The 12,920-nt window shown below is 32.1% G+C and overlaps 2 protein-coding genes and 1 long non-coding RNA gene across 7 annotated transcripts in view; 2 read left to right on the top strand and 1 right to left on the bottom strand.

The window, feature by feature from the left end:
• The window catches only part of LOC126887050 (glutamic acid-rich protein), a 141,821-nt gene extending 139,875 nt beyond the window's left edge, over positions 1 to 1,946 (bottom strand). For 2 of the 5 annotated variants that reach the window (XM_050654370.1, XM_050654368.1), the window contains exon 1: positions 1,602 to 1,944. In XM_050654370.1, the coding sequence (XP_050510327.1) occupies positions 1,602 to 1,815 (214 nt within the window). In that variant the 5' untranslated portion in view covers positions 1,816 to 1,944. Of the gene's footprint in view, positions 1 to 1,601 lie in introns of all 5 variants that reach the window. The other 3 variants (XM_050654372.1, XM_050654369.1, XM_050654371.1) reach the window with 3 other exon arrangements.
• A 450-nt stretch (positions 1,947 to 2,396) lies between these two features.
• LOC126887054 (uncharacterized) lies at positions 2,397 to 5,756 on the top strand. Its single transcript, XR_007698939.1, has 4 exons — positions 2,397 to 2,680; positions 2,736 to 2,879; positions 4,297 to 4,478; positions 5,583 to 5,756. It is a non-coding gene; the product is annotated as an uncharacterized LOC126887054 (long non-coding RNA).
• Positions 5,757 to 9,938: 4,182 nt separating this feature from the next.
• On the top strand, positions 9,939 to 12,912 carry LOC126887052 (uncharacterized). Its single transcript, XM_050654374.1, has 2 exons — positions 9,939 to 10,188; positions 10,801 to 12,912. The coding sequence occupies exons 1-2, from the start codon at positions 10,077 to 10,079 to the stop codon at positions 11,676 to 11,678; spliced, it is 990 nt and encodes a 329-aa protein (XP_050510331.1). The 5' UTR covers positions 9,939 to 10,076; the 3' UTR covers positions 11,679 to 12,912.
• Positions 12,913 to 12,920: the final 8 nt, after the last annotated feature.

Below are 12,920 nucleotides of genomic sequence, written 5' to 3' on the forward strand. Positions count from 1 at the left end.
CGCAATCTCACAATATATGTCTGACTGTCTAGGTCTCTCTATTGCATAGTCCTCAACACAGATCTCCATTGTATAGTCCTATCATGTGTAGGTGTCCTTTTACTGGAAAGTGTCCAGTTAGGAAACCTGTAGTAATTTTGAGCTGATTCCTGTTCATTTTGAACAGTTCTTCAGCTCTTTTTGTGCATATCTGAGGTATAAATCTCTTCACATGCTTTTGCGTGGGAATTTCTTATGTTTTGGAGGTAGTTCCGTAATGTTTTATGCAGGGATTTCTTTCCAGGCACACATGGATCTCATCTTGATTGGAAAGGTCGCATTAACAGCACACAGATACATAATGGAGATCCTTCAACAACATGTGATGCTATATGCTGGGTTTATTGGATTGTAACACAGTATCTTGAAGATGCTGGTATTTTAAAAATGAATTGGCATGCTTAACATGTTGACGGACAACAACGTCTATAGACATCTAATTTCCATTAATGTAATTTATATATTAATGTAGCTTATATACATTTGATGCAGTGTCCGTCAATGTGTTAAAGTCCAGACCTTAATCCTACTGAGCATATAGGGAGCCTTCTCGAACTACATATAAGACATCATATACCTGTTCCAACATCCACTTTTCCCCAAAGGGACATCCAAAACGTGATCAGTTCTATGCCAAACCAAATGATGAATGTCGTCCAGAACGGTGGTGAACCCAGAGCCCATTATAACTGTAATTGTAATGGTATATCGAAATTCTCAATACCTTTATGACTTTCTCAAATTTTTCCTTGTTTTTCATTTGTTCCTAATGATAATGTCGGGTTACATGCTACAATAGTAACTGACTCAATACACAATAGATTTAATTTGACTTACTTAAATAAGAAAAAATAGAAAGATAAAAATCGCGACCAAACTAGGCAAACAGAATCAAATGACAGAAATAACTAGAAGAATCCGAATAACTTGGGCAGCAGTAGGAAGAGTCAGTGATGTGTTGAAAAACAAAAAAATACCAATAAATCTAAAGAAAAGGGTATTCAACAGTTGTATTCTACCAGGTATGACCTATGGAATGGAGACGATGACACTTACAGAGGTACAATAGATTGAGAACAACACAGAGGGCGATCGAACAAGCTATATTAGGAGCGTCTCTGAGGGAACATATACGAAATGAGGATGTGTAAAGCAGGACAGAAGTGGAAGATGTAATTGGAAGAATTGCGCAAATGAAATGGAACTGGGTAGGACATGTGGCACAACAAGACATTGAAAGGTAGATGAGAAACATTGTACATTGGAGACCACGTAAGCACAGTCATAGTAGAGGAAGACCACAAAAACGATAGCTAGACGACATTAAAGCAAAAATGGGGAGAAACTGGCACCAAATAGCACAAAACAGAGAAGAATGGAGCTCATGGGGGCCTTTGTCCAGGAGTGGATGCAAACAGACTGAAGAAGAAGAAGACAAATTTCTTTTCTTAAATTTTGTGGGTAGTCCGTTTTCTCTGACGCGCAGTATATTTAATAATTTAGGGTAAAATGGTAATGATTTAAGGTAAAATGTTGGCAAAAAATATTTGTAATATATTTACCTTGGGTCCTGTCAATGGCACTGGGTTTGATTCTATTATTCGCAGATCCCACAAGCATGGGATAAAATACTTTAGGCCACAGTACAGCGAAACAACCCACCACTATCACCAAAACAATCATTGTTTTCCTAGGACTAAGATCATTTACATTGACCATTTTTCCCGAAAGGTATCCCGCGTTTTCGTAACTTAACCTTCTAGATCGATCAGTCATTTTCGTTCGTAACTCTCTCCGCTAGCACTAGCTCGCCATCGATTCGCAACTAAATTTTTCAAAGCCAAAAATTCCGGGCAAATGTTTGAAAATCCCAAAATACTTTTTTGGATCACAGATCTTTTGACGTTTAGTATGTTTGGGAGAGTGGGGGGTAAAGGTGGAAGGTGGAATGGAAAGCCGAGTTGGATTTGATCGGCAAAATTGCGCAAACGTAAATATTATACAGGACCGGTTTAGACCAAATGTATCATCGACTTTAGATTTCACCAAATTTTGAAAAAATGTGAAAACTTTGAATTATTCACTTCCGTCTGCTCATCCGTCCTTCCGTAAAACAACTCCTCCGTAATGGGGAACTTGACTAAAAATTATATTCCAGAAATATTACTGATAAACGATATTTAATGCTGTTAAAAGAACCCTAGTTTACAAAAAAACTCATATTTTATTATTATGAAATAAATATAAGCAATTAAAAACTAATTATTCTTTCAACGGCCGGAATCGGTTGTGACGTCAAAGCGCTCGTTGGTTTTCCCTATGAACTGGTGAAAGTGATAAGGATGGCAACGCTGCAACCTGTCAAGATTATGTCAATATGGCGGCTGAGAAGTAAACAAAACAAACATAAAAAATGTTATTTTATCATGATTCTATCATCTTAATGTGTTTCAGTAGTGTTTTAGTGGTTTTAGATTATTTTAGTTGCGTTTCTGTGTAATTTTGTGTTGTACAAAGATTAATTTAACATTTTCTCTGGAAGTATTAAAACTGAACTGAAAGGTTAAATGCAATTACAACCTAAAGATTTTACTTATGAAATGAAGAATGCTCCCTGTCTGCTCTAATCATTTTATATCTGGTAAGTTACAACATTAACCATTTTTGAAAATGTTAATAACATTTTAATCTTATAGGAAGACCAGCCGACTTAAGGATAACAATCCAGATTGGGGAGCAGTATCAAGGGAATAGGGTACCTACAAGAAAAAATTTGCCTTTTTATTCCTATTGAAATCATTTATAAGGCACTGGACTGTCTTATATTCTGCAAATACTAGGTAGGTAAATGATTTTACACATTTTTCATTAATGATTGTGTTACTTCAGTAGATTTAGAAAAGTGGAAAATGGCGAAGCTAGTTTAGTAGAAGACAAGATTTTGCCAAATAGTAAAAACTATCACAGATATTACAATGGAAAAATTAACTAATACATTTATGTCATTAACATTACCACATGATTTAAAATATCAGCTAAAGAAACTAGCTGTATCTTGTGTATAGAAAATGATGATGTCAAAACTAAATATTATACTGGTTTAGCAAATTACAATATTTTTAAGATAGTTTTAATAGTTATTTATAATATAAGTGTTAAAAGAACAATTTTACAGCATGCATTTGAAGCTTCTCTCATTCTGCAATTCACATGAGTGCCTTAAATATGTACTTTTAACATGTATATTATACAATATTTTTTCTACAAACGGTAAAACTGCAGTGCAAGAAATTCATTTTTCAAATTGTACTATTAATATTAATGTTTACCCTCATAACGCGGTGCTTAGATTCTTACGTAAACGACGGTACGGGGTGCATTTGCACCTCGGTAAATTGATTTTGAAAGACAATTAGGACTTGTATATTATAAGATGAAACAAAATTTTACAAAGTACTCATTTCTTCTTAAAAAAAATATTATCGTTGCAAGGCAAACACATGAAATTTTTCACGGAGTGAGCAACACACAGTTTTTATACGCAATACAGTTATGCAGGGACTTTCTGTCTTTTTTTTCTGACATAAGTAACACCGACCTTGTCACATAGCTCTGATAGCTTCAGGTGGAATATCAAAACGTCCAATTCAGGATATTATGAAATTTTCATCATTTGCACCCTACAGACATTTTACCAAAAAAGGCCGTAAACACAAAGAGTTTTAAATGCTGTGATGGGTGGAATGCGTTTAGAAGTGAATTTGATGCGAATAAAAAAATGGACAAAAATCAACAAAAATTAAAAAAGATAGGTGAGAAGATGAGGTCTGGTGTGCACATGCACCTGCACCGCCTTACTAAGGTTAACAAATCATAAATATTTTGACGTTAGTTTTAAAAATTTGACATTTTACTTTTTACTGCATTGCTTTAAAAATTTTAACGCACCCAGTGCTTTAAGGTGGCGTTTTTAAGGCTACTATGGAGTGCTAAAAATTACATTTTTAACATGTTTCAAAACTTATCAACTTATTTCAAAAATACTTTGTATATAATGTGCCTTAGGTTAAAAAATTTTGTGTTCTGGCCTGATAGACATTTTAAAGAAAACTATGTCAAATTCATTTAAATAATCTTTTCATGGAAATATTACAGTTATTACAATTGACTATTTCGAAATAAGGACTCAAACACCTAGAAATTTATTAACTGCAGCACAATTTTGGTCCAATTATAATCATATATTTGTATTTTTAGGTTTCCAAAAGATCCTGAAAGGCGTGAAGTATGGATCAGATTTGTCAATAGAGGAGTATGGAAACCTAGCAAAAATAGTGTATTATGTTCAACAACATTTTTTAGGAAAACATATTGACAGAACTTTACTTTCATCTGTTTGTTTGAGAGACTGTGCTGCCCCAATAGCTTATGTCATACAGGTAATATTCTTGACCTAATTAATAATACAGTCCCTACAATATAGATACTGTTGCATGTCATTATCTACATCAGAGATATAAGTTGACATTGTCAATTGTCACCCAATTACAAAAAAATTTTGAATTTATTTTAAGTCAAATATATCACATACTTAATTATTGTGAAGTGGATTACATATACAACAAAACAAATTAATATTCAGTGTAAATAAATAAAAACATCAGAAATAGAAAACAAGAATTAAGTTTTTTTTTCTCTGATTCTGGCCTTGGCTTAGTACTAGAACCTTTAGCCACGTAATTGTATAACTTATTACTAACTCAGGTGTAATGTGTAGTGTGTGTGTGTGTGTTGAGTAAGTGTCTTGTTACTTTGCAAAGTCGACGTCATTGTCTTTGCAAATAGACGCTAATTGTATCCGAACATCTGCGGTCCCTCCGGAAGAATTAAGTTATAATCATAGGTTAAAGTAAATAATAAAAACAATAAATATAATAAAACAAATACTTATAGTAAACAATAAAAACAAATCTTAAGTGTCAATACCTCAACTGTCAACTAAGATGTCTCTGTCAACTAACTGGATGGGGGTGTCATATCACATGATCACATCATAACTTATCCTAAAAATTTGTGGTTGGAAACATGTTGGAAATTAGTGATTTTTGCTGTTCTTTATGGTTTGTTAGTTTTACTCTAGATCTTTTTTGTTTAAACTATTATGTAAGGATTATAAAATCTGTTTTAAATTTTCTTTATTCTTTGTTTTCTTGTAGTAGTGCTAGGTAAACGACAAGATAACTAGAAATAATATTGGTGAATGAATAACAATAAATCTGTCTAGAGTATGAAACTGAATTATTTATTGTACTAAAGCTAATTATTTGTGGCATTTTTGTAATTAACTATTCTAATGGGGAAATAAGCCAAAATTTAACTTGAAAAACTAATTTTATTAACGTTTCAACTTCCACATCAGATGTCGTTGTCAAAATACAAAATATTCATGATTATTATTGCATATTATTACCTGTAAATAATATTTCTTCTGATTGTTAATTGTAAACAATAGAAAAGTTATTATTTATTTTAATTTTTTTTAGAATCAGCTTAGAGAAGTGGTCTACAAAAAACCAGGAAGGTAATGGAATATGTGGCTACGAAAGGCAAAAGAAAGATTTACAAAGCAAATGTGACACATTTTTTTTAATATTTAGGAATAAATTACATTAAAAAATGTATGAAAAGATTTTGTGCAATAAAAATGTTTATATTTATCAAGAATGTATTATTTGGTATGGCCACATATCATGGGTGATGTGACAATACATCCTATCTGTTTTTTCATGAGTTTTGTAAGAGAGACTAAAAACTTGTTTTAGGGTCACCTCCTGTTTTCATATGATATTTTTGGCTTGTTTTGTGTAAATTAAACAATCTATTTACTGCAAAACAAGTCAAAACTTACATATGAAAACATGAGGTGACTTTAAAAAAAAATGTCGTCTCCTACCAAAACTCATGGAAAAACAGGTAGGAGGTATTGTCACATCAGCAAGGATAGATTTATGGTACATCGAGGGAATGTCTAAAAAATATACTTTGAATGTTCAAAGAACATTCATCGACATTCATGGATTGTTCCAATAAGACACTCAGGGAATGTTTAAAATGCTGACACAAGATTTTCTGGGATGTTCAGAACGTTCTTGTGCTTTTGGGGATATTATTATTATTATACAATAGGAATTTTTTCAATGTCTTGTGTTATTATTACCTTAATTAATTACCTTCTAGGAACATACATGGAATGTTTTGGTGTTTGCGGCGCCGGACCCCACTTGCGATTTGTAGTCCTGAATATTGAACACATTGTTTCAAATACAAGTCAATCCATTTGCGCCTAAATAATCATGGATTGACTTGTATTTTAAACAATGTGTTCAATCGTGCGACTACAAATCGCAAGTTGAGTCTGGCGGTTAGGGTTACTTCCTCTTCGTAATTATTATGAATTATACTACAAAAATCAGGAACTTCCCTTCTACATATATGCATGCATCTTGTCCATCAAACAAATTCTTCCAACCATTTTTTTAATGTTTGTCCTTTCCATGCTCCAGCAAACTTAACAAATCATTGATTTCAAATTGTAACAGTTAAGTTTTGCAAGGTATGCTGCCCTCTTGTATCCTCTGCGTTATCTTCATCTAAAAACTTTTTGATATATTCATTTGGCTGCTAAATTATTTCCTGATCCATGGGTTGAATAAGCGATGTTGTATTTTTTGGCAATATAATAATTATATTTACACATTTATGTAACTCATTCAAAAGATGATAATATATTTGTATACAGCACGACCAGTTTTACTTTCTATTTGAGAATTGGATGTGAACTGGTGTTGACATTCGGTTTTTCCAAACTTTATTTTGGTAACGTCTCGCCAAGTAAAATGCCTGCACAGTACCAAAGTAAAATTCAGAAATAATGGAAAAATCCGAACGTCAACAACAGTGCACATCCAAATCTCAAAAAAAAGTGAATCTGGTTGTGTACATATATAAAGTATAATGTAGGTATGTATAGTCAGTCCGCTATAACTTTTCCCATGCGTCACGACTTATTTTCAAACAAATATGGTCAAAACCTAAAGTGAAACGTATGACGATGTGTATAGTATACAGTATACAAAATGTATATACACACATTGATGTTCGGTTCACTTTAGGTTTTGATTTAATTTGTTTGAAAATAAGTCGTAACACATGAGAAAAGTTAGAGGGGACGGACTATACCTATGATTAATAAAACCACTTGCACTACGATATTAGTTTGATTTGTTTTTATATTTTATTAAATTACTTTTACTGTATTTAACCTTGACCTATCCCTAGATAGATGTATTTGGGAATATGGTGTAATTGTGAAATAAAACAAAATAAATGTTACTTGCATACATTTATTGCTTATATTTTATTCAACAAATATATATTGCAAATAGTGAAATAGTAATAAGATGAAATACCAGGTTCGTACCAACCATTTCCTTAAAAAAAAACATATTTTTCTAAAACTAAACAACTGAATGGTTCTGCTGAATAATGTTGTAAGCGCCACATTGCTTATTTTTGAGAAGTCTAAGAAAAAGCTTTAACAATGTGATAATGGTGAGTTTATACATTTTAAGGGTGAGTAATACAGGTTGTACTTTGTATTTACAAACTAAGTATATTACTAACTCTTAAAATGTTTAAACTTGTTATTGTTATAATTTTAAAATGTCTTTTTCGATTTCATAAAAACGAGTGATGTGGCGCTTACAACTTTGTTCGGTGCACACATTCAACTATCTACCTACAACGTATAAAAATAAAAAATACAAAAAGTTACTGTCGTTTACTACATTTATTGCTTATATTTTACTCAGCACTAGCGATTTTACCTATCGCCATATGATGGGAGATTCAATCAAGTGCCATCTACAGTTACTTCACTTATTTTTTTTTTCAAAATTTTAGGAGTAACAAGCAGTCAGTAGAGTTCAAAATTAAATTTGTCGAATAATTATACAGGGTGTCCCGAAAAGAATGGTCATAAATTATACCATAGATTCTGGGGTCAAAAATATGTTGATTGAACCTACCTTACCTTAGTACAAATATGCACATAAAAAAAGTTATAGCCCTATAAAGTTACAAAATGAAAATAAATTTTTTCCAATATTTCGAAAACTATTAGAGATTTTTTATTAAAAATAGGCATATGGCATTCTTATGGAAGGAGCATCTTAACAAAAAATTATAGTGAAATTTGTGCACCCCATAAAAATTTTATGGGGTTTTGTTTCCTTAAACCCCTCCCAAACTTTTGTGTACCTTCCAAAGGGGAACTTGCATAAAAATTAAATTTCAGAAATATTACTAATAAACGTTATGTAATACTGTTAAAAGAACCCCAGTTTACAAAAAAACTCATATTTTATTATTATGAAATAAATATAAGCAACTAAAAACTGCAGAATTTAAATTATTCTTTCAGCGGGCGAAATCGGTTGTTGCGTCAAACCGGTCGTTGGTCATCCCTATAAACGGGTAAAAACAATAGGTATTGCAACGCTGCAACTGCAACGGTATCATAACGGTATTGCATTTTCAACGGTCAACGATTGCATTTTATGCACGTGGCATTCTGGCATTATTTGATAACGTTTTCATTGTATTATAGCCTGTTTTAATACTGTTAAAGGTTTTAAGTGTGTTACATTTTGTAAAATAATTTTTTTAAAATGACTGACGAGGGGTTTTTAAAGGGACAGTCTGACAATTTACCTTTAGTGGATATGTTTATGGTGGCGACTTACATCAAAAACAGCGAAAGTTTTTCTCTTGCTGAAGTTCGAGGTGTTAAAACTAACAGGTAGGATATAAACCATAGTTAATAGTTATACGTATAAGTAATATAAATCGATAAAAGTATTTTTCATACAAGTAAAAACTTATTAAAGTTAAGAGGAAAGGAACAGAATGCAAAATTTTGGCGCCTGTCAAAATTTTCAATGTATTTTTTTATATGTAATAATTTTTTTCGAATCCTGAGAAAACTAATAAGTATTTTTCAAAAATTTAAACGAAATTTAAAGAATGAAATATTACTTTATTACCGAGGGCCGAAAGTCCCTTAGAATAAATAAATTGAATGAGATATTTGAAATTAAAAATCACACTAAATTTTTTCTTTAGTTTTTCATCCCTGTATCTTATTAAAATTTATAGAAGTTTTCAGGGACTTTCGGCCCTCGGTAATAACGTAATCTTTAATTCTGCGTTTAAATTTATCAAAAATACTTATTAGTTTTCTCAGCATTCGAAAAGAATGAATCCCATTTAAATAGCATTAAAGCAGAAAGTTCGTATCCATCCCCTTAAGGCAAAATTTCGCGCCAATATGTGTTTGAAATACATTCATTTTTTTTTCGAATCCTAAGAAAAGTAATAGGCATTTTTGACAAATTTAAAGGCAAAATGAAATATTGCATTATTACCAAGGCCGAAATTCCCTGAAAACTTCTGTTTATTTTAATTAGTTACAGGTGTAAAAAAAATTTATTACAGGGGAAAATTTAAATAGTGTGATATTTAATTTTAAATATATCATTCAAAAGAAGCTTTTTGGTTATTCTAAGGGACTTTCGGCCCTCGGTAATAATGTAATCTTTCATTCTGCTTTTAAATTTTTTAAAAATACTTATTAGTTTTCGCAGGATTAGAAAAAAATGAATGCATGTAAAACACATTGGCGCGAAATTTTGCGCCTACGCCCTTAGAGAATAACATCATTATAATAAGTTAAGTGAATAATATGGATAATGTGAATAATATGCAATAATATGAAGTGTAAATGACAATATATTTTTAGTTACTGGAAATAAAAATATGTTTAGGCACAAAAATACTTACAACTTACATCTACTTAGGTACCTACTTATTAAATATTTCTACTTATTTACAGATCCGCTAGGCCTTCTTATGGGGACTCTGCTGTTGGATGGGTGCAAGTTCGAAGGGATAAAAATGTGTGCACAGTTAAAGCTAAAATGACACCTGAACACAATGTGAGGAAAACACAATATGCTGTAACTTGCAATATTGATGAGGAATGTGAAAAGGTGTTAAATATTCAGTGCCATGACTGTGCTGCCTCTTCAGGTAAATATTTTTAAATTGTTAAAAAATATACTAGGTAAATATCAGATTAGTTTTAGTCGTGTATAGGTGTATTGAGATTCTACGGTTTTAAGACTAAAAAAAATGGTTTGTCTTTTATGCTATTTAAAAACTGTTTATGTTTATGGAATGTCTTATTTACGTATCATCTCCGTGACGAAGGTTGGCAATCATCATTGCCTATTCTAACTTTTGGCACTATACAGCCCGAAAGAGTTCAGTTGAGTTGCATCCAATCCATTTTTTGAGATTTCTCAGCCAGGACAATTTTTTCTACCTATGCTGCGCCTTCCTTGAATCTCTCCCTGCATTATTAATTTTAGGAGTTCATATCTGTCACCACCTGCTGTTATATGACCTAAGTATTGCAGTTTTCTTATTGTGATGGAATCCAGTATCTCCCTATTGTTCTCTATTCTTCTTAGTACTTCTTCATTGGTTATTCTGTCTATCCAGGACATTCTTCGATATATCCACATTTTAAATGCTTCCAATCTAAATTGTAATATGGAACGTAAAGGATAGCAAATACATACTGTGAAATGATATTAATTTTGGGTATAATTTATAAGTATAGCATTTACTTTGTTTTAGGTGGATGTAAGCATTCCATAGCACTCTTGATGTGGCTTCACAGAAGGAGTGAAGAACCTTCTCCAACTGAAGTTGCTTGTTACTGGGCAAAGAGTAAACTTTCCAAAGTTGGAACTTCGGTTAAATACCTAACTTTGAAGGATTTTGGAGCACAAGAAGAACTGAGCTCAGATGAAGAAAGCTCACTTTTTTTACAGGAAGTTGTGAACCAAGGACTAGAACATAATGTTGAGAGTCAGTTATTGAAACACTTCAAGCCTAACAGAATTTTACAACATCTTGGACTACACCAATTGATGTTAAATTTTGTTAGCAAAAATGATTCTTCGGAAATGGCACTGAATTTTTCAGAATTTCTAGAACTTTGTTATCAGGAAATGGATCCCCAACTATGTTCTGAAGCTGCAGCAATAACGATTGAACAGTCTAATTCCGGTTTATGGTTTGACCTGCGATATGCAAGAATAACTGCATCAAAGATTTATGATGCAGCACACTGCAAAAAATCAGATGGTTCCCTGGTTAACCAAATACTTGGTGTAACCAAACTTCCTGCTACAGAAGCCATGTCTCGAGGAAAAAGGCTTGAGGATGCTGTAATTAAAGCTTTAGAACAAAAATTAAAGATGAAACTCAGTCATATTGGGTTACAATTAAATCACAGGCATCCAATATTTGGGGCTTCTCCAGATGCTATATCTGAAGAGTTTGTAGTTGAAATAAAATGTCCTCAATCTGAGAAAACTATTTGTAACTATTTAACAAAAAATATGGAAATTACAGCAAATACAAAGCTCAAGTGCAGCTACAGATGTTTCTATGTAAGAAACAAAAAGCATTATTTTGTGTTGCAGATCCTAATTTTGAGGAAAATTTAAAATTTTTTGATATATGGGTACCATATGATGAAGAATACATAAAGATGTTAAGGGGGTATTAGTACGCTATGGTCAAAATAGGTGGCCAATTTTTAAACTAACGTTTAACAGTTCTTTGAATAGATGGCAGCACGTAGATATATTTTATTATTAAATTTAGTTCTCTGAACGACACCGCATTGATGCCATGTATTGCAACTTAGGCTCGGCACATCTCGATCTTAATCGTACTTTGCATTTACAGACGACAGTTGTTAATCCTTTCTTTACCTGCCTAGGGTAAATTCTCATTAATAGATACTAAACGTTCATTCATTTGGATATAGTTTATTATTTAATATTGTATTATACGGCAATTCGTAATTCTTTACCTGCTCAAAAGGATTTATTTCAAACTAAAGAAATTTGCAATTATTTGAAATACAAGTAAGTGCCTATCTAAATGACCAAAAAAGAATTATGCTAATTCTCAGAATGAAGATCGAGTATAAAATTAGTATTTTTAATAAATGTAAAATACGTAAGTCAATTGAAAAACAGACTCACTACAATAACTTTTTTCATATTGAATGTTTTTTCAACAGGGAAAGTTTTTTCCTCGGAAAATTTCACATTTTCATTTCATTTCTCATTTCAACATGCGAGGCAGAATAATAATTAGCCTAATGAACCACTTACTTAAAACATTTTTAAAAGTAATATACTGCAGAATACCTATATAAAAAATGCGAAGAACAAGTATCACGGACAAAGATTTGATTCCGCAATGCCTTGCCCTTAGGCACCCGAGAGGCTCTATTGACTGTCTAAGTGCTATATATTTGTTTTATCGACTACAAAAAGGCATTTGATAGAGTACAACATGATAAGCTGCACATACTCATAAATTATCTTGGAGGAAACTGGATTAGATGATAGATCTAAACAACATTAGATATGCCGACGACGCAGTAGTTTTTGCAGATAGCCTAGATGATTTGCAAAGAATAATGTCGCGCATATAAGACATAAGTAGTGAACATGGAATTTCAATACGAAAAAAAAAAAGAAAGTAATGGTAGTCATTAAGAGCGAAATATATTACATACACGGCTTTTGGTTAACCAACAACCAATTGACAGAGTGGACAGCTACACATACCTTGGTACCTACATAAACAGTCAATGAGACCACTCTAGTGAAATAAAACAACGCATAGGAAAAGCGAGATCAGCGTTCATAATGATGAAGTCTCGTTTCAGA

The sequence above is a fragment of the Diabrotica virgifera genome, chromosome 6 (genome assembly GCF_917563875.1).
Source record: "Diabrotica virgifera virgifera chromosome 6, PGI_DIABVI_V3a".
NCBI lineage: Eukaryota > Metazoa > Arthropoda > Insecta > Coleoptera > Chrysomelidae > Diabrotica > Diabrotica virgifera.

Bases quoted from the DNA above. Each gene is read 5' to 3' on its own strand.
- LOC126887052 (XM_050654374.1), top strand. From the start codon at position 10,077: ATGACACCTGAACACAATGTGAGGAAAACACAATATGCTGTAACTTGC. The intron at 10,189-10,800 runs GTAAATATTTTT...ACTTTGTTTTAG, and splicing joins TGACTGTGCTGCCTCTTCAG to GTGGATGTAAGCATTCCATA.